Here is a 21,098-nt window from a genome sequence, read left to right on the forward strand (position 1 = left end):
ATGGCTGATAATTCCAAAGAGAAATACACTTACAACAATTAAAAGCTCAGCACAGAAGAACAAAGATGACAAAATCTTTTTTACTTTCCCCCATAAATCTATGTTTAGTTCATGTCTCACAATCAAAAGGAGATATTCAACCATGGGGGAGAAGGAGGCTGACAAATCTGGTACGTCCACCTTCATAACAATAATAGCGATAATAATAATAGACATTGCTAAGTAAAATAATATCAGCAATAAGAACATCCTCATTAAAAAAAGCACCTGTATACTTGCTAAAGGCGAATCTCTTGACATCCCTGAATGCAACAAGAGCTCAACTAGATCTATGGCAACTGAAACTTTCATTGTTATCCATGTTCCTTTATGCTGGGGTTCTTGGAGAAACCCAACAGCACTTGAAGGTGATGCTGAAGTTAGCAAAACATCATTTTCAGATGTTCCAAATATTTTTTCCAGAGAAGGCACCACATGTGGAGTCTCAGAGAAGTTAGATGATGCACATTCTGTAATTACATCGTACTCTCGGTTAGACAATGCAGCTTTTAGAACTTGTATCTGAAAAAATGATTAAAAAAATAGAGGATGTTGTTAGCATACCAAATAAAAGGGAGCTTTCAAGAAATGTAACTGAAACCATTAAATGGATTCGCACAACATTACCTTAATAAGAGCTTCTGTGCTTGGAATTTGATGCAACAAATCACGCAGGGATCTCTGGATTACTACAGATAGTCCTTCAACATCTTGGATGATAGTTTCACCAGAGTTCATCCCAATACCAACTGTCAAGTTGATGTCCTTTACCTTCATTCAGACAGTTTCATTTTAAAGAACAAGTAATATGTGAAATCAAGTAAATTGTTTAGCAGTGACTGGATTTAGGATGTATTTAATATTGTTAGAAGCTAAAAATTGAACAATTTAAATGTATTTCTCAAGATATCAGTTAATAATGCAAGAGAATATATTGTATTAACTCCATTAACCGTTGAAGCACCAATCTCAGCCGTTGAAAGAAAGAATTAATATTTGATCAGGGACAATATCGTCAAGTGAATTCAAACTCAATCTCAATCATTGAAGAAAGATGCGGCTCATCCAAACCAAGCCAAATATCAACTGTTGAAGCACCAATCTCGCCGTTGAAGCAAAGGGCAACTTATCCACATCAACCCCACATCAGCACACCACTTTGTCATGGAGCAATGCAATCAAGGTGTTCGATGCTTGTCCATAGCACTTTTCCTTTCTTGTTTTCTGTTGGTTTTCGGTGTTTTTGAGTGTTTTCTTTAAGGCAGCATGTACAGGGCAAAAAGTACTGCCATCAGCCCCATTTTTGTTTTGTGTTTCTATCATGTAAAACTCAAAAACGATTATGGCTATGTGGTGCCACACAAAAGGGAAAATAGCCAAAACAGCCCTATTATCATGTGCCACGGGTTGACTTCTAGCTAATGACCTTGCGGTACAAAACGTCAGTCGTCTCAGCACCTTGGAATCCCCTGGGAGGCACTGAGACAAACGAGGACTTGGTTATATGTCTAAGGGGTGATGCAATGTCTTTAGTGTGCCCGCTTTCTATTCGACGAAAGTGATAGGTGAAGATTAGGTCTAAATCTGCCTTCGGAATCCATTTATGTGTGCTTGTTTAGCCCATTTTCGATAGCCTTTTGTGCCTAACAAAAGTCAATTGCTTTATGTTGTTTGCAATCCCGATTATCTTGCCTTTTCGTGTTGCGATGACGATAATTTCACACATTCGCCTTTCTAACCTTTTCTTCTCTATGTAGGTCCTTTGTGGACTACACAAGATTAAGGTCTAGGCTGACTCTTACGGATAAATATCTCTTGGGTGTTGCCCGCCTTAGGCAATCCCAACTAAGGACATGACAAAATGGTATCACAGTGGGTCAAGCAAACCAAGGTTTGACGCACTGAAGCAAACTGCTCAGTACGAGTAGTACGTACCGGTCCGACAGAGGATCGATATGGGCAGTACATCTGTACAGCTCAGTACGTACTGTACCGATAGCTAATCAGTATACTGGTATGGATCGGTAATGCAAACCATGAAGCAAACATTGAATTGCTATGGCAGGGCAACATGGCAAAATTAGCACTATTGCACAAGATGGGCAGCAACAATGCGCGAACATACTAGAGAAATAGATAAGCACTCGTGCGAAAATTAGCAAAGCCGCTCAAGAGGAGCATGGCACTTGAAGTGATGTTCCCATGGAGAAAGTGTTCTCTCATGCAAAAGTGGCACAAGTTAAAAGGCAACCTGAACGACATAGAAGAACCAAAGAAAGAATGGTCGAGTTGGAACTACGACTAGATATTGTCAACCAAAAGTTGGTAGAGGTCTATGGAAACTGGGAGTGCTTCAAGGTGGTTGAGTCCATGCAAGAAGGGTTAAAATCCGGCCTAGATCAACTAAAGATCCAAGTTAAAAAGTTGACAAACGACACGAGAGAGTCTATGCAATACTTACAAGAAAGGTTTGATGTACCGAAGTGTACCGCTCGGTATGGGTGGTACATATCGGTCCAACAACGGACCGGTATGGGCGGTACATCAATACACCCCAGTGTACCAAATGTCCGTATGCTTGGTATAGCTCGGAACGTACCGTACCGATAGCTGGTCAATACATCAATATGGACCGGTAATGCGAACCATGCTTACAAGAATAAGGAAATTATCGACTCACATGTCGACAAGGTATACAGTTTCGAATAACGGGCGATACGTACTTGTCCGATAGCATACCGATACATGGACCGTGGAGGCCCGTCGTTCGTTTTGGTAGTAGAATCAGCAATAAGGTATATCTACATATATGATTATTTAATTCACTTGAATTTTAGAGTTTATATTGTAACAAAATAGTCTAACAATTCAAATGATTTTTCTGTAAATATTTCAATATTTACAGAAGGACAATCTGTGACGGATTAAAATATGAACCTTACACAAGACTATTCCTCAAAGCCCGAAAAAGATATATGATACTATTCTTACCTAATTTACATTGATTTTACTAAACTTAAAAACCCTATCCTAACTTTTTTTTTATTTTTAGGTATTTTCGAAGGATTTTACACCTAAATTAGGTGTACTGCTCGGTATGCCCTGGCATACCGCTCGATACACGATATCGTACCATACCGAGCCAAGCTCGAAACACCGGTACGATATGGTATTCCAATCCTTGCGTGTCAGTACTCATACAAGTTATGCATACAAGTGAAGGAATGTCTTGCGGCCACCTCTCATCGAGAGTAAAGGCTCCCGAACTACAGAGTTACGGGGGTGCTCGGGATGCCAATGAGCTAAAAAACTTCTCATCCATATGGAACAGTACTTTAGAGCGACCCAACCAAAATCAGAAGATTTCATAGTGCCGTTAGCAATAAGGTATCTAATTGGTGATGCAAAACTATGGTGGCACACACATTAGGAAGAAATACAGCAAGGTCGCTGTAACATCGACACTTAGGATGCATTCAAGGGGGAATTGCAAACTAATTCATGCCAAGAACACAAAGTTCATAGCACGACAGAATTTGCAGTAACTTCGCCAAACCTCAACAATTAAGGATTATGTAAAGAAGTTTCTGCACTGATGCTATACATCCCAAAGATGTTCGAGAAAGACAAACTTTTCTGCTTCCTTTAAAGTCTAAAACCGTGGGCTCAGTACTTGTATTGTCGAAATATTCGCAAGCTAGCAAATGCAATCATTGAAGTAGAATGGCTCCCAGATTTCTATTTAAAGATAAGAGAGAGAAAGAAGTACTGATCGGAGAAGGGATCTCTAAAAGCTTCCAAATGCAAAGACTCATAGAAGAAAGGTGCTCTGACAGGACATGGATCTATATGGAACATCCCAGAGTCAGATAAATGTCTTGTGCAATGGAAAGCATTCAATGATTGAATTCTCGCAACAAAAGGAGGCGCTCAATGCCCTTACGACTTTTTTCCAACCAGAGGAGAAGGGCTCAGAGAGGACAAAATCTTTCAGCTCAAACAAGTTGTGTTCGAATAGCGACAACTCATCACCAGAACCTCGTATGGGAGTTGTGTATTTGCTGAATGCGTTACATGGAGAAGTCCGGGAGAAGCTTGAGTGGAGGCCAAAGAAGAAGACTAACTTGAACTCTTCAAGCTCGAGTTTGTTAGAATCAAGCATTGACAAAGGATCATTAAAACAATCTCACATTGGGACGGTGCAATTATTGAATGCACTAAAAGGTCAAGTGGGGGGGGGTAGTCGAAGGTACTGCCGAAAGAGGCAAAGGCATATAACAACCTGTTAATGTTCCATGGATATCAAGCTGAAAAGGAAGGCAACTTGCGCATTAATGGACACAAGAGCCACACAACTTCATAGCAGACTAAGAGGCAAAGTAATTTGGATTGAAGCTAGCAAAGAGTCCGAGCCACATAAAAACAGTCAATTAGGAGGCGGAGCCTATTTTTGGATTGGTGAAGGTAGTCAACATCCAGATTGGAGATTGAAGCTGGAGCACCAACTTCATGACGCTTCCCTTAGACAATTTCCAAGTCATTCTTGGGGTGGAGTTCCTAAACTCTCTCATTCTGATCGATGCAGACTCTCAATACATGGTCACACTTTTGAAAAGAGCTTTGAAGGACATACATATACTCTTGCAAGTGATATAAGCATCAAGGCAGAAAGACCTGACTTATCTCATAGTAATGCAGCTGGAGTCAAAAGGTCTCAATGCAAGGCAAAGGTCCATCAGACACTCTTGAAGAATATGCCGATGTGCCAACAACTTGGTTGCCAAAGCCCTTTCTACGAGGATGTAAAGTCGAATAGTAGTTTGAACTCAATGAAGGAGTCGAAAATATAGTCAACCATCCACGTTGGGCATCATTTTCGAGGTGGGAGAATCTCTAGGACCTCTCAAACAAGCTGCTAGATGACAGATTACTCTAGAGCTCATCTTTGCTCGTGGGCATCTCAATGCTTTCAAGAGGCAAGACCGAGCTAGCAATTGTCAATGCCAAGCAAACGACCAAGGAATCAGAGTTAGTAAAGTCCATGCAATGAGAGGCTGCGGTGACCACACCAAAAAGTTATAGTTTGATTCGCAGAAGATCAATTGGGAAATACTTCCTAAGTCACAAGGTATGCAAAAGCAACTGATTAGTAGAGGCAAGGCATTGCAACGACCTCGAGTCCAAGGGGGACTCGACTACCCAAGAAGAACTTGATTGAGAAAGCATGAAACTGAAGGCCATGAACATCAGAAGATGAGGCATGGTACTGCAATAGCGAGTCTTCTGAGCACTGACCAAACTTGTGCACGGAAGGGGAGAGCACCTTTCTGACCACAACTAGGGAGTGGCCGATCCCAAAGGCATACCCAAATCCATCATATAAGTGCTTTACAAGGACAAAACCCAACTCAGGTTCAAGCAACACTTCCGGAGTATAAGCTCCAACTAGCAACAATCAAGCTCTTGCAAGGTAACATATCAAAGGGGCTTGAACGCAAGCATGAGAGCTCTTCTCTTGCCAACCAAAAGGTCCGAAGGATTCAGCGAGAAGTGTTCCAACTCAACCAACTTCCCCATCTGAATCAGTTCAGTGACGAGTTGCAGAGTGGGAGAATCGTAGTCGATGACTCAACAAAAGCTGAGAAGCATGTTGTTGTTGAGGATGATTAATTTTCAACGTCCAAGGAGGCTTTGACTACGGCATCGAAGGAATAAATGGGAGAGAATGTTATGGAGCAATGTAACCAAGCTGTTTGACGCTTGTCCATAACACTTTTGGATTCTTGTTTTCTATCGTTTATGATGTTTTTGAGAATTTTTTGTTAGGCAACATGTATGGAGCAAAAAGTACAATTGTCAAGCCCATTTTTGTTCGTCGGTGTTTTTGTTGTTTCTATCATGTAAAACTCGAAAATGTTTTTCGTTGCACGGCACCACGCGAAGGAGAAAATAACCAAAACTGCTCTCATGTGTCATGGGCTGATTTTTGGCTGACAACCTTGCAGTGCGAAACATCAATCGTCTTAGCATCTTGGAACCTCTTGAGTAGCACTGCGACGGATGGGGCCTTGGTTATACGTCTGAGGGCTGATGCAACATCTTTAGTGTACCCGCTTTTTGTTCAATGAAAGTACTAGTGAACATCTGACCTACATCTACCTTTGGAACCCCCATTATGTCTCCTCGTTCAGTCTGTTTTCGAGAGCAGTTTGTGGCTATAGTTGATTTGTGTTGCTTGAGATCCTGGTTATCTTCCCATTTTCATGTGCGATAGTAACAGATTACCCACATGTTTGCCTTTTTAACGTTTTCTTAAGTTTGCAAGTCCTTTATGGATTGCACGAGGTTAAGGTCTAGGTTGACCCTTGTAAACGGATATAGCTTGGGTGCCAGCTAAAGACGTGACAACTTGACCAAGTCGTAGTCCAAGTAGGACTAGGGCCTCAGCACATATGATCGGCCAAGAAGAGGCACGCGGGAGGAAGTCGACACAAGATCAACTCCTTGTGTGCCTAGGAGTTATCCTTGCAACTGACTTCAAAGAAACCCGATTGGCATTGGATTCCTCCCCTCCTCTGCCTTTAAAAAAAAGGAATTGCAGCCCCATGAAAAACCAGAATCGAAGAAACTAGGAACCAGCCTTCCTTAAGTCACGACTTCGATTGGCGACTCCCTCTTCTTCTCGCCTTCTGTCCATCATAGCAATCCTGATCCTCTACAGAGAGAGTACAAGGAGAGGAAGAGAAGAAGAGAAGGACAACCTGTGGCCCTTCTTCTTCCCCTGCAATGACACTTGCAGCAAAGAACCAAGCTTCAAGCCGACCTAACGAGACCTCTGGCTAAAGAACGAGAAGGAGAAGACGAAGAAGCTATTCGGCAATAGCTCGCAAGAAGCCAACAGCAACCAGATCCTTCTTTCAGCCTACAATAGAGATCCATCTTTAATCAGAGCCTCGTCGTCGTCTTCGACTTCAAATGACGTAGCAGCAACTACGATAATTTCAACCACTACAGAGCTTAACAAGGGTGTTATCAGTTGTAGGAGAAAAAAGAACTGGCAGCAAGCGTTCTGCCACGATCTGTCTGCACTCTTTGTTTCATTTCCCAGTTTTAGGCACTTTAAATTCACAGCAAGAGTAGATTAATTTCTCTCTCTAAGGTGTGTTTATTGCAATAAAAATGCAACTTCTCTATCAAAACTTTTCACCTAAGAGATGATGCCTCGATAGATCATCGAACCCGAACCCCATATAGATCAATATTAGCATACATGACAATTTCAAGCATAAGCATGGATCAATGACAAATGGAACATAAAGAAAACTACACAATCAAATTTTTACTCACCACTCAAAAATTCAAAATACTACATCTCACAATTCCCAAAGTTATAGTTAGGAACAAGGTAGGCAATACCGAAGGATACTGCTCAGGACGAGAGGTACATACCGGTCAGACGGCATACCGGTACGCGGACCGCCCGCAACCGGGCGGAACAGTTAAAAGCGCCTCGTATTGGACGATACGGGGTAATATCGGGCGGTAACGGTCAAAATTTCAACCATTACCGCCCGACACAACTCGAGAACAGTCGGGCGGTAACGGTCAAAATCGATTGTTACCGCACTGTAACAGTCACCGAGTCAAACTGCTCGAGGAACAATAGACACCCAACGGTCACAATCGTCCGCCTAGCGTACAAAGGCAAAGGGAAAGGCAGTAGCATCAGTTGCGTCGTTGGAAAGAATCGAGTCGAGCGACGAGACACCTTCACAATCACATTCAGCAACTTGCTCGGTCCAAAGACATGACAGCAACACGAAAGCAGTGCCTCGACGGATGATGGCGGTGATGTCGAGCAGTCTGTCACGGACTTAGCTGGTTTTGCCTAAGTCGTGCGGTACCCTTGCGTGTCCGAACACAAATGTCAGCCTCCCAGAAGCCTCCCATGGTCCCTTAGGACCCACAAAAGAGAGAACGGGTTAGAGAAAACGCCTCATTTGGGATCCACAAGCAAACATTTTCGAAAACACTTCATAGACAATGCAAATTACAAACAGACTTAACAAGCTCTGAACAGTTGCACAACAAAGGGTCAAAATGGTCCATTACAAACCGAAAATCTCTCACATGTGTCCACATGACAAAGCCTTGATTTACAAGCCTAAAGCGGCCACCAAACCCAACTAAAATGGGACTATTAAGCCTTTGGTCATCCCTCTACATGTTGTGCAAAGCATGAAAATACCAAAAGACACGGACATACATAAGCGTTAGATCAAACATCCTGTTTAGAAATTTGTCCGTGACATTCTCCCCTACTTATTCCTTCGACGTCCTCGTCTTTGCTGAGTCTTCAATCTTCTACTCCAGCTGCAATGCGCCTCTTAGCTCCCAGCTGCTCTCCGCTGTTGTTTTTTAGTAGTCGAACTTTTGATCCGCCATGCTGTTTCAACTCGCCAATGACTCTGACTCTTGTGTGGGGTTGACTAGGTTGTGTTGATCCATGTTTCAACAAGCATTGCCTAGCAAACTTCTGAAGTTTTGGGTCCTTCCTCCATAAAATTTGCCTATTGACTCTTCTTTCACTTAGTTATCACATCCAAGTAGATTCGCATCACTTCCTCTTTCGATTGGCATTTCGTTGAAAAATGACGCGGACAATTTGCTCTCAGTAGCACTGATCACCGTTAATAAGGATTTGACAACTATTGTCTTCTATTATCTTCGAAGGGCCTTTAAACCTGTGCAGAGCTCCTCGGCTGGATAGATAAGAGAATTGGGGTACTCGGTTTCGCCCATTCTCTTAAGAGTTGAGAAGACAAAGGTTACTTGACTTCGCCCACCTCCTCGAGGGTGTACTCCAGGCATCAAGCTGGTTACTGGCCTTCGCCTGCTCTTTGCTCACACTTCTGAAGCACTTGAAGTGTTTGCACTCCTTGTGTTGAATTAGTTACTGTGATTCACCTTCTCAACGCTATCAAACTTCTGGAATGCAGGAAGTTTTCACCCCAACTTAGAGTAATTCTCTAATAGATTTGGTCACCTCTGGGATTGTACCGTCTTCTCCATCAACCTTGTCGCCTACTCCACTGAGTAGCAAAGGTACAACACCGCGTACTGCCTGCTTCGTTCCTTAGTCATGCACTCTTGCCTGACCCGAAGTCCTTCACTTTCGGCTATCTTGATGAGAATCCCGTTGATAACAGTCTTACGAAGTTCCTTAGCCTCCGCCCTTTAGCCTTATCTCGGTACTTGGAGTTTGCCTCTGCATGCTCCACCTCCTCGGCTCCTTTCACGACCAAGCGCTCTCCCTTCATGAGAGCAAGGGATCAATGACTTTCACGGAAGTCCCGCCTCTGCGGTACCATAGCGCTGCCATGCCCATGGCCCTACTATCCGTCGCATCGCATCTACATCCTTTTTTTTCATGATCAATAGATATGTCTCTGTGGCACTCCTTCGAGTCCACCTTCATTCTAACTGATGCTTGATTTTGGGTAGCTAAGTCCCTCTGGACTTATCGTCGCTTCCTCGCCCCTTTCGACCATTTGCTTCAACACCTCTGTTTTCTCCAAGCAACTCCCTTTGATCGATGGAAAGACAGATTGCAACTCCCATGCATGGCCTTTACCATCACGTTGTAGGGTTTGCACCGATTCTGTTCTCCTTAGCTTCCTTGGAGGCAACGTTCGCTTACTCGACCTTGTCCTCTAACTTGCCGGGCTCCCTTAAGCGAATATGAGCTCTGGAGCAGTCCAACTCTCCAGCTGCTTCGATCATACCTCTGTATGATCAAGTCCCTCCCATGGGACTCACTGGTACTTGCATTCAAAGTTTTCCCTTGGTGGAACACAGCCCCTATATGCTGATGACCAAGGCTTTCATCCGATGCAAAATTCGATGCACGCACGGAAGACCCGCCTCTGCGGTACCATGGCCTTCACTCCTTGAATCCATAGCCCTTCTTGCCGTCGTGTTGTTCACCGAAGTGGAGCTTCCAGTAGCTCCCGATCATACCTCCGTATGATCTAGTCCCTCACGGGACTCATTCATGTGTATCGCATTGCCACGAACTATTCCACCACGATCCGCTGCACCATGTCGCCTCCTGGTGACATCTCCATTGCATTCTGATCCTCGTGGGATGAACTCGAATTGTGATCCCTTCATGTGTGGCCTCTGCCAATACATTGCAAGGTCTCTTCCACCTTCGATTTTGTTCGCTCCTTTGGCAATCGACCTTCATCCACCCACTCTTGGGTCACACCTAGATGAAGTACCGCTCTAGAACAATCCGTAGCTTAGTAGCTCCCGAAGTCCCCCGACTTCGCTACAATTAGTGCACCATTGTTTGGATCCTGGGCCTCTACCCCTACCAGCACAATCTCCGCTGCACACCGCTTCCTTCATGGCAACTTGAATGGCAACACTATGGCATATTCTTCAAGAGAACCCGTCTCCGCGTCCTCTTGCCCCGTGCCAAGGCCTTCTGAACCCAACTTCGCCTCCGCAAGTTGAGTCGCCTTAGTTTCTCCATCATATGCTTCTCCGAGATAAGGTGCATGTGCCCAGAAGCTCCCTTCGTCTTTGGCACCATACAAGATGAGTCTGCTCCGTCAGAATGAAGGACCCATGGAGCAAAATGATCCTGCTCTTGCCTCTGCAATAGTTTATGTCCTTGACCACTGTCCAAGGAAAGCACTGTGCCTCCGCTCCATGTTCCATCTTCTATGTTGGCTCCCTTCATGCGGCTTGGGTACTTCGCCAAATTACACCCAAGTTGCTCCGCTCCTCGTTTTTTGCATTGAGTTGATGGTGGCCCTCGCGCCCACCATTCCACGGGTCAACCCTCCCTTGAGTCCGATCTCCATATCGACTCCAAGTGTGCTTTCATTTGTGTTGCTTTGGGTCGCTCCCCCACTTGATCTCGCAATGCATCCACCAATGCATTCTCTCAAGCGAGATCATGCGACGACTCCTCACCGCTTGCTCGGTCCATCGAGCTTCGTGGAGTTGTTGTTTGTTCAGGTACTCCTCAACATGTGCGGTCTGTTACACATGATTCTCCCTCTGGAGAGCCGGGACTTATCCCTCCGAGATATCTATCCCGTTGGAGCAACATCACTCTTCGTTTCAGAGACCACCATCCCCTTGGACTACTCTGATTTGCTGAACAAACTGCGTATTGTTCTGCCTCCTGCAAATGCACTTGCTAGATTACGACACCATGTCAATACAGCCCCCACTGCACCCCTCAAGGCCTAGCAACATGCTGAACACGCTGCACACTTTAGCCTCCTACGGACGTATCCTTCTCATGCCGATGAGAAAGTTTTAATGCTCCGTGGCGCCGAGTTTCGGTCGCCTTGGGATGGCCACGAACATTTCATCGTCCGCATACAAGCCCATGCATGAGTACCGAATTCTTCGAGTTAACCATTCCCCTCACCTCTGTGAGCTTTGCACAACTCTTTCAGTCGCTAAGCAACTCATTCCACTTTGCATGGTCTCATCCTTTACCAAGCGCCTCGCTTGCCTTGAGCACCATCAAGTATAGTTGTCAACGTTGAGCCGTAGCTCAAACTCAGCCATCCCAACCTTTGTGCGCTCCGCATTCTTCCAAGCTTGCTTGTTCTCGTGGTGCCTCTTACGCGAAGGGTTGGCCATTCCTCTGAATGTCAATCTCAAATGTCCGCTCCTCCGAGTGACTCCTTTTCCCTAAATCTTCATGCCCGTTTACCCCCAAACGATCACGCATGTGCTGACTACCCTCAACGTAGCCCCGCTAGGTCCCCCACGTTTGCATGCCAAGTGTTTCTATGAGTGCTTGTCCCGCTCTGATACCATCTGTCACGGACTTAGTTGGTTTTGCCTAAGTCGTGCGGCACTCTTGCATGTCCGTCCGCAAAGGTCAGCCTCCCCGAAGCCTCCCATGGTCCCTTAGGACCCATAAAAAAGAGAACGGGTTAAAGAACACGCCTTATTCGGGATCCACAAGCAAACATTTCCGAAAACACTTCATAGACAATGCAAATTACAAACAGACTTTACAATCTCTGAACAGTTGCACAACAAAGGGTCAAAATGGTCCATTACAGACCGAAAATCTCTCACAAGTGTCCACATGACACAACCTTTATTTACAAGCCTAAAGCGACCACCAAACCCAATTAAAATAGGACTATTAAGTCTTCAGTCGTCCCTCTACATGTTGTGCAAAGCATGAACATACCAAAAGACACGGACATATATAAGCATTAAATCAAACATCCTATTTAGAAGTTTGTCCGTGACAAGTTGAGGGTGGTGCATGGACTAAGGAGCAATATTTTACATATGCCACCCAAGATTCAGATCATGGAACTCGACAAGGTACTGGTCAAGTTTATGCGCAGAAGGGGAAGGGGAAGGTAGTGGATGAATTTGAGCATATGCGACAGAGCCCACATGATATAGACACAGAAAAAAGCTCATCGTATTATAGAGAATCATACGGGCAACAACAGTATGGTGATAATTGGTCATCCTTCTCTGAGCAACAGTATGATACAGAGCAGCAAATCAGTAGCAAAAGTAGAAGCTCTGACATTTATCAATATATACCTCAAAAGTTGCCTCGGACAAATATGATTCATGACGATCAGCCTACGATCAACACCACATTGATGCATCAATGACATACAGTATATCAATACACTATGTCATGGGATCAATTTTATGATTGGGTCCAACAAACATATCATATTGATATGTAGATGTATAGGATCAAGGATACCGATCCACCCGTGGAGGCCCATCGTTCATTTTGATGGTAGAATCAACAATAAGGCATATCTACATATATGATTATTTAATTCATTTGAATTTTAGAGTTTATATTGTAACAAAATAGTCTTAACAATTCAAATGATTTTTTTGTAGATATTTTAATATTTACAGAAGGACAATCCATAACGGATTGAAATACGAACCTTGAACAAGACTTCCATAAAGGACAATCAACAATAAGGCATATCTACATATATGATTATTTAATTCATTTAAATTTTAGAGTTTATATTGTAACAAAATAGTCTTAACAATTCAAATGATTTTTTTGTAGATATTTCAATATTTACAGAAGGACAATCCATAACGGATTGAAATACGAACCTTGAACAAGACTTCCTCAATGCCCTAAAAAGATATGTGATATTATTTTTACCTAATTTACATTGATTTTGCTAAACTTATACTATTACTATATTTATTTCTAACTTAAAAACCCTATCTTAACTTTTTTTTTTCAGATATTTTCGGAGGGTTTTACACCCTAAATTAGGTATATCGCTCAGTACGCTTGGTGTACCGCTCGGTACACCGTACCATACCGTACCGAGCCTACCTCGAAACATCGATACGGTACGGTATTTGCATACCTTGGTTAGGAAGGCAAACGGTACCATTGTCTAGAGGAAAAAGAAAAACAAGTTTCCAATAGGCACATCCGACTTGCTAACTCAACAGGCCTGGCAGTTTACACTCAGCTTAGGCCACATGGTGGCTGTTAGAGTCTGGACCAAGGATCATCTTTTTGTTGGCAATCTCCATGTTGGCATGTCAAATGTCGGTACAATAAAGTATGAACAATATGTCTTAATTAAGAGCATTTCTAGCACTAAAGATATTATATTCAAATGTTCAGAAGTTATTAAAATTTAATGGGTCATTCATCTAATACTATATTAGTAAAACTAACAATGCATGATCAGCAGATAACTATTACAAGTTTATAGAAGCATCCACTTGTGATGTAATATAAATAAATGTTACAAACTATTGTCATTTCATGATTTTATTAAATGCTATAAGGCATCAGTAGACTATTAATGGCTAAATACTTTGATACTGATGCACCCTTGTCATTACCAGATAAAAACATTTTAAAGGTCATTCTGAGAAAGACATCAGTGCACACAGAAAAATGTAGTTTCACAATGAGTATACAAACATGACAAGCTGCTTTAGTTTGGTAATATCCTTTTTGTTTCAGTCCACCTAAAAGTTCTAATCTCGGTCCAATACCGGCTTTGGCAATCTACGAAACTGGTGTGGCACTGATATACCAAGCAGAATAGCAATCTATACATCCGGTATCACCTGAAATACCGACCTCCACTGGAAAATATGGTATGACACCAATAAATATTGGTCAGTGAGCACCACAACTACTAGAATTTGAAAGCATGAGTCCACCACTCTTTGGAGTTTTTGTTCCAACCACGGCTTTTATTGGTTTAGCAAAGCCTAAAAAGAAAAGGTTCATCATTGCTCAAGTTAAAGATTGTCATTTCCTAGCTGTGGAGATATGTCAATACCAGTCTGACAAGGTACAATAATGCACACTCCTGTGTCGAACAATGGAAACCAAAAATTGTCCTAGCCAAATATCAACACTCTCAGAATGTCAACCATGGCTCAACAAGCCAACACCTTTATAGCTTGAGACATGCCAACACATGATGACCAAAATGACAATCCTCGGCTTAAACTGCAACTCCTAAACTAGCCACATCCATACTCAAATAACATCTCGAAACAAACAATCACATCCTAACAATCATCTCTATGACAAGGGCCCAGTGCTTTTTTGTTATTGCAAATCCTAAACCAGCCACATCCATAGTCAAATAACATCTTGAAACAAACAATCACATCCTATAAACATCTCTATGACAAGGCCCAAGTGCTTTTTTGTTATTTCATGGATCGTTTCTCATGCACCAAAAGTTTCCATGCAATAGGAGGACATTCATCTCTCTTCATTAGATGTATCAAACTATACAGTTTAAGAACAGCAGGTAACCATCTGCACAGAGCACATGGCTTTCAGGTCAATAGCCCTAAAAGAATCTAGACTAAGAAATAGAACATGGGATGATTTTACAATCAACATATACATTTGAATGTAAAAGCCTAAATATACATGCACGTTCAGCTCCAGCTAAAAAGAAAAGGAAAGCAGTTTAGAAGATTGGCAGCCTTTTAAAATGTCAAATAAATATTGATGGTGAAAACCTTTTAACATGTACTTTGCATGCTTGCAAAAGGAGGCTGAGATAACACAACAGCTTTTCACCCAACGAAAAACAAAATCAAAAGCACAGAACCTAAACTACTAATGAAGCATACTTTGATAAACATTGTCTCCTGGTGGACAGCACTCATCTCAGTCTTATCTTCACCAAGCCATTGAAATGAGTTGTGGACAGTAATTTGAAGCACATCAAGCTCCAAGTAGCTGCAACAAAAAGTAAATATTCTGAGGCCCAAGTAAATGTATTGTTAAGAGACTACATGTGCCATAAAATGCTTAACCATGACATGAAACATGTCTCAGAGGACTTACTCCAAGCTTTTTGTATGACGTGGCATCAAAATTATTGGTCTACTGAGTGACAGATCCAACTTAATAGCTGGAGATCCTTCAATTTCACTCTTGCTAACCCACTTTTCGGAGTTAGTTACTTGATCTTTCAGCTTAACAACACCCTCTGCATTGCTAGGTAGTAGCCCCATAAAGTAACTAATAACCTGCACAAATTAGTTTCTAACTTCATTGACCGAACTACAACAATTAAGTGGATTCATCAACAGCTTACCTCCTGCACAAAACGGTTCAAGTAAACAATCCGTACTTCAGAAAACTGTCCTGTTAGACTGTAGTCATAACCCATGTAGTCATCATCATCTGTGCTGAATGAACTAAAATTAAGCTGCATAGGATGACATCAAAGATTATGTTATTCCAGTTCCAATAATCGCTAACTATCAAGGTGAAGAAACAACAGAACGCAACATGGAAATAGCTGCAAGAAGACAAGGATCAGAAGATAACAGAGCACAACATCACTTGTGGAATTGAAACAAAACATCAACTAGCATAATTGCGACCATAATGCAGCAGCCCAAAGCAGGTTAGAAGTTGTACAAAAGGAGATCCATTTGAATAATCAAATAAAGAAAGGAGAACACAGACATATACGACCACAAGTTATCAACCATGTGTATCTTTCTGGATTAACTGTTATGTAAATTGCTGGACCACCAAAGACAATTCCAATTGAGCTGAATTAAAAAAGTATAGAGAATATAAAGCTTAACACCTGATTTTTCATTCTAAAATGTCAAAAATCAAATCTCAAAATAAAATGTTTCCAACTGTTTACACAATTGGATAACATAATATTCTGAGAGGGAATAACTGCACAAAGGGTCATAATGTAAGAAGCACAAAAGAATCATACATCTAAAAGATCATATCTGTAAACAGCACGTAGAAATCTAATTTACTAAAAGTAACCAGGAGTTATGGTCACCAGCATATTTATTCCAACAACCTTACAGGACTAGTATTTTTTCCTAAAAAGAAACTTCATAAAGTCAAAGATCTATTACATCCCAGACCATGTTCCTCAGAATAAAAGATAAATAAAAAAGGAGGGCCACTTTGACCTTCACACCTGACCCTCTCCAAAATCCATATAGCATGTACTGAAACAGAATGAGCAATAATCAGAAATACTCTTGTACAGATATATTCCCAACTCCAAAATAAATAGACTCTACTAGTATTTAATTGTTCAAATTTACATGGAATGGTTAAAAATCTAATACAGATATCGCTCCTCAGTTCAAAGCAATGAACAGTTAGCTCACATATGAATGCAAAAAAAAGTGAATATCCACTTTCATACACCCAGACGAAATGGTGTGTAATGATTGATCTCTCAACAACCTCCCCAAAAAACAAACAGTACCCACCAATTATTCATTGCATGATTGGGTTTTTTATCGGATGTTGACCAAGTCTGCATGTGCAGTTCCCTGCCAAAAAGGGCAATGAACTATCATGAACTACCATTACCAACAAAATCTAATAATTTGATGTAACCGCAATGGCATTCCAATCAGCCTTTTGAAGTCAAAACCGCAATCAAAACAAAGTTCACTGTTCCATTATATCCTCATAAAAGAGAATCTATGCTAAATGGTATCCAAACTAGTTCTATGTTGTCTTGATCTCAATTTTAAAAAGAAGTCAACACTATGCATGAGGCAAAATCTTAGATTTATGACAAAATAGCTTTAACAGATATCCCGTGTCAAGAAGTTAACATTGAACATGCATCTTACATATATAAATAATTGAGGAATGCTACTCTATTACCTGATAAACTAAATTTTTCACTTACATCTTCCAAGCATACATCAAGTAAGAATGCCATGCAAAGAGAAAAAGAGTAAGATGTCAACCATAAAAACATCATTCCTTTCAAGGGTGTGCCTCAGGAGATAATGATATTAACATGAACAACCTATATTTGCTAATACAAGTGAAGATGTGTAGAAAAATTCATTTTAGAAATACACCAGGTTTGCAAATTGAAATTGCAAGATAAAGCCAGGCGAACTGTACCTCAACAAATGAACTCCCTCCCGGATCTCTCATATCACAAACCCAGAAGTAGGGATGATTGCTAGGAACACTGTCATCACTAATTTTCAGGTTTCCAAGTGCAGCTTTTATACTAAATGAAGAAGGGAACACCTTAGGGGAATTAAAGAACAAAGTTAGCACGAAGGTCCAACTTTTACTTGGGGATTAATCATACAGTTTAAAACGAACCTTAATATCAGTGAGCAAATTATTCTGCGATAATGTAGCAAATGAAGTCCCATCCTCATTCATCAAGAAAATTTGTGCCATGGCCATATTTAATGTTAGATGAAAAATAATTCTGGTTTTACCACTACCAAGTAATCCTTTAGCTTTAGACTCTTCAAAATTCGTTGTATTGGCCTCATTAGGGAGAACACTTTGTGATGACCTGTCTAGAGGTGTCTTCTGAATGATTTCGTCAGCATTGTCATTTTCCTCCGAAATGTTTATAGCATTAAAAAACTCCAAAGTCGCCAGTATAGTCGGCCGATGAAAGAAAAAGGACAGTGTGGCAAGAGTAACCATTACCTGATAATGCATTTGAAGTGAACAAATTAAATCTAACAATTACTTGACATAAGTTGCCAAGCTATTTAAGAAGAGAAACTCACCTTGTTATCCAAATTATTATAGTGAGAAGAACTTTGATCATATATTATTATCTGAGCTTTCACAAAACTATCCAATATATCATTTCTATTCAAGTTCAAGCTCCAGTTCTCAGCATCAGGTGTTAAACCAGGGATTCTACAAAAACTAGGAGGTTTTAAGGAAAGCTTTGGAGACACAAAGGAATCTTGGCCACTGAAATTGTCAGCAAGATCATCCAGATCATCCAATGCTTCGAAAAACATTTCACTGTCACTTTTCTTAAAAGAGTTGTTTTTGACTTTATCTGCACCAATATCGGTAAAGGATGACAAGTTATGCAATGCTGTGGCTTCTTCACTATTGATAAATGATCTTGCAATATATCTGGGTGTTCTTCCTCCCTCATAGCAAAATTGATCTTCAATTTCCAGTGACTTTAAGACAGTTCCAATAAAAATATTTTTCTCCCTCATGGAAAGCTCCACCTGATTTTAGGAAATTATGTTAAAAGAAATGAAAACATACACACAACAAAGAAGAGAAAAAAAAATCTAAATCACAAGACAAAGTTACTTGGCCACCAATTGCTCGAAACTCAAATAGACGGTTTTCATGGCTGACCAGCATTTTCTTTAAACTTTGATTGCTCTATGAGATAAACAGTTGTATCACTTGAGTGTATATATATAAGAAACTTTTAGCAAAGCCACTAATAGACTAAGAATCTTACTTGAAAACTACAGCTAAAACAGACCCTTAGTTCATCCAGAACACCAGTTACGAACAATCTTTCCATATACACTACATCTAACGTTGGAGCAATATCATAAGATTTGCCTTTAGTAGTTTCAGCTGGAGAAGAAATTTCAGATATGCTGCTTATTGTAGCAGGGCCCTGCATAAGAAGATAAATTATGTTCAATAACAGCCAATTATAGCAGCAGAACCATGCAAAACAGCTAAATTATGATTCGGTTAATGTTATAGAACTGCTTAACCTAATAAGTGAGAAAACAAAATTCAATGGTTTCACTTAACAACACCATTATTTACTGTTTACAAAAAAAAATTTAATGAGAGTACACACTTTAACATATTGCTGGGTGGTACACTTTAGAATAATTAAGAAAACTCAGCATATTGTTTGCTGTTCACATGGACACAGGTATCAGATGTTGGAAGATAAGCACTTCAAAAGGGCTTACCAAAAAATATTTGGCAAGTCGTGAGGACCCAAAATTTTATATTGCAGTCCCTATATGTGGTTCTTATCAGTTATCTCTAAGCCATGTAAAGAACACTAAAGCCACTAATATACTTGAGAGAACTGAATTGAGTAACTTCAGAATGACATGATACTAGATGATGTAGAACTAAGGTGACACAACATAAAGCATGAAGAGTTTGAGATATGCTCTAACAAAAATACCACTAACTGCCTTTCCATGAACACAAATGAACAGGTGAATTATCAAGTTATATCAGAAACAACAACTCTTGTCAGCTTAAACATCAAAAGAAACATGATATACAAGATTATCCATGTAATCAAGGTTCTTATTGTGCACTCAAACAGTGGCCAATTCAGTGACACTGGTAATTAGTGGCACACTGACTATTAAAGATAATATTATCAATAAAAAATCATCCTAAGCAAGAACTTGGATTCATTCAGATGTGCTACAGAATATCTATAGAATGTTACCCAAGAAGAGAGGCATTAGCACTAAAAATAACAAAAACAGACGATACTTAGATTTCCGATAGCGTTTCGACAAGCTAACATCTTATGCATCTCATAGGGTAATAAGAGCATGTTTAAATTAAAAAATATGGGAAAAAATACATAATTTTATGCAAACATTGAACTCGTTCAGTATGTTTGTTGCAATAACATCAAATTAAGAGCAGGTGCCAAGGAATTATTTAAAATTGCAACTCTTTCGGTTTTTACCTTCTGTCCTGACACATAAGACAGGTAGAAACAAATGACAGTCTTTAAGATTTGATCATTTACTCCCTGAAGACGTTTTACAAGCTAAAACATCAAAGAAAATAAGCACATTGAAGTCATTTGGAAGTGACAAAGCAATAGGTGAAATAATAAATCTGTTTATCCTTAGTGTATGAAGGAACCTGTCACAACATGAACAATTTGCAGAACATGACTAAAGAATATAAGTGTACATGATGTGGGTTGTATTTTTTAAGGCCAAAAACATACAGATGCACGATAAATTGCTCCCTGAAGACGTTTCTGCCATGTTCTCAAATCTTCATTATCATCACATAGTAAGATTAATGCGTTAGTATCTTCCACCACCTGCAACAATGGGAAAGCAATTTAAGACTTCTACACATATCAGTAATCCAGGTGGTAGAAGTTGATGTAATCCTTTCCGTATACTTCCAGATAACCACACCTTGGAATTGTATTGTCCAGCATCATACACTGCTAGCACATTCTGCACGCCACCGGTGAACTCTGTAGGAACTTGATGTACCTGTTTCCCCCGTAAACTGCCAGAAAGATTGTCAGATAATTGTGGGAAAAAGCCATGAAACTATGACAACCATCAATATTGAAGATAACATTATTAACAAAAGGCTAGCAGCTTCCTACAAGGCCACTGAGTGTGATAAGTTGAACCAGGTGCATATCAACTATGAGCAAATATAAGATAATATACTAAACAAGCATGTTATGGCCCCAAGACAAGGGAGCAACGAAACATAGAGGTATATGAGAATTAAATTTTTTTCTAAAAAAAATGACACTTGGAGAAAGAAAGTCAACCAAGATAAAGCAACAGAAATATTAACCTTCCAGAACCAAGCATTTTTTTTTTCTTAAAGGAAAAAAATACTTAATGAAACTCACACAAATGCGCATTTTCAGAGATCAGATGTGTGGGGTTCCTAAAGCAAACCAAGACAATACAGCTAAATAAAAGAAATTCAAACAAGGTCTGCCTGAAGGATC

The 21,098-nt window shown here is 40.6% G+C and overlaps 1 protein-coding gene across 4 annotated transcripts in view; it reads right to left on the reverse strand.

The window, feature by feature from the left end:
* LOC103994598 (uncharacterized) overlaps positions 1 to 21,098 on the reverse strand; it is a 103,749-nt gene that overhangs the window by 45,278 nt on the left and 37,373 nt on the right. For 3 of the 4 annotated variants that reach the window (XM_009414979.3, XM_065121099.1, XM_009414981.3), the window contains 12 exons: positions 20,539 to 20,635; positions 20,340 to 20,438; positions 18,846 to 19,010; positions 18,689 to 18,763; positions 18,136 to 18,600; positions 17,711 to 18,052; positions 17,501 to 17,632; positions 15,684 to 15,797; positions 15,431 to 15,615; positions 15,214 to 15,322; positions 667 to 810; positions 268 to 561 (listed from right to left, as the gene is read on the reverse strand). In XM_009414979.3, coding sequence (XP_009413254.2) covers positions 268 to 561; positions 667 to 810; positions 15,214 to 15,322; positions 15,431 to 15,615; positions 15,684 to 15,797; positions 17,501 to 17,632; positions 17,711 to 18,052; positions 18,136 to 18,600; positions 18,689 to 18,763; positions 18,846 to 19,010; positions 20,340 to 20,438; positions 20,539 to 20,635 — 2,221 coding nt within the window. The remainder of the gene's footprint in view (positions 1 to 267; positions 562 to 666; positions 811 to 15,213; positions 15,323 to 15,430; positions 15,616 to 15,683; positions 15,798 to 17,500; positions 17,633 to 17,710; positions 18,053 to 18,135; positions 18,601 to 18,688; positions 18,764 to 18,845; positions 19,011 to 20,339; positions 20,439 to 20,538; positions 20,636 to 21,098) is intronic. The other variant, XM_065121098.1, reaches the window with a different exon arrangement.

Source organism: Musa acuminata, chromosome BXJ2-8 (genome assembly GCF_036884655.1).
Source record: "Musa acuminata AAA Group cultivar baxijiao chromosome BXJ2-8, Cavendish_Baxijiao_AAA, whole genome shotgun sequence".
NCBI lineage: Eukaryota > Viridiplantae > Streptophyta > Magnoliopsida > Zingiberales > Musaceae > Musa > Musa acuminata.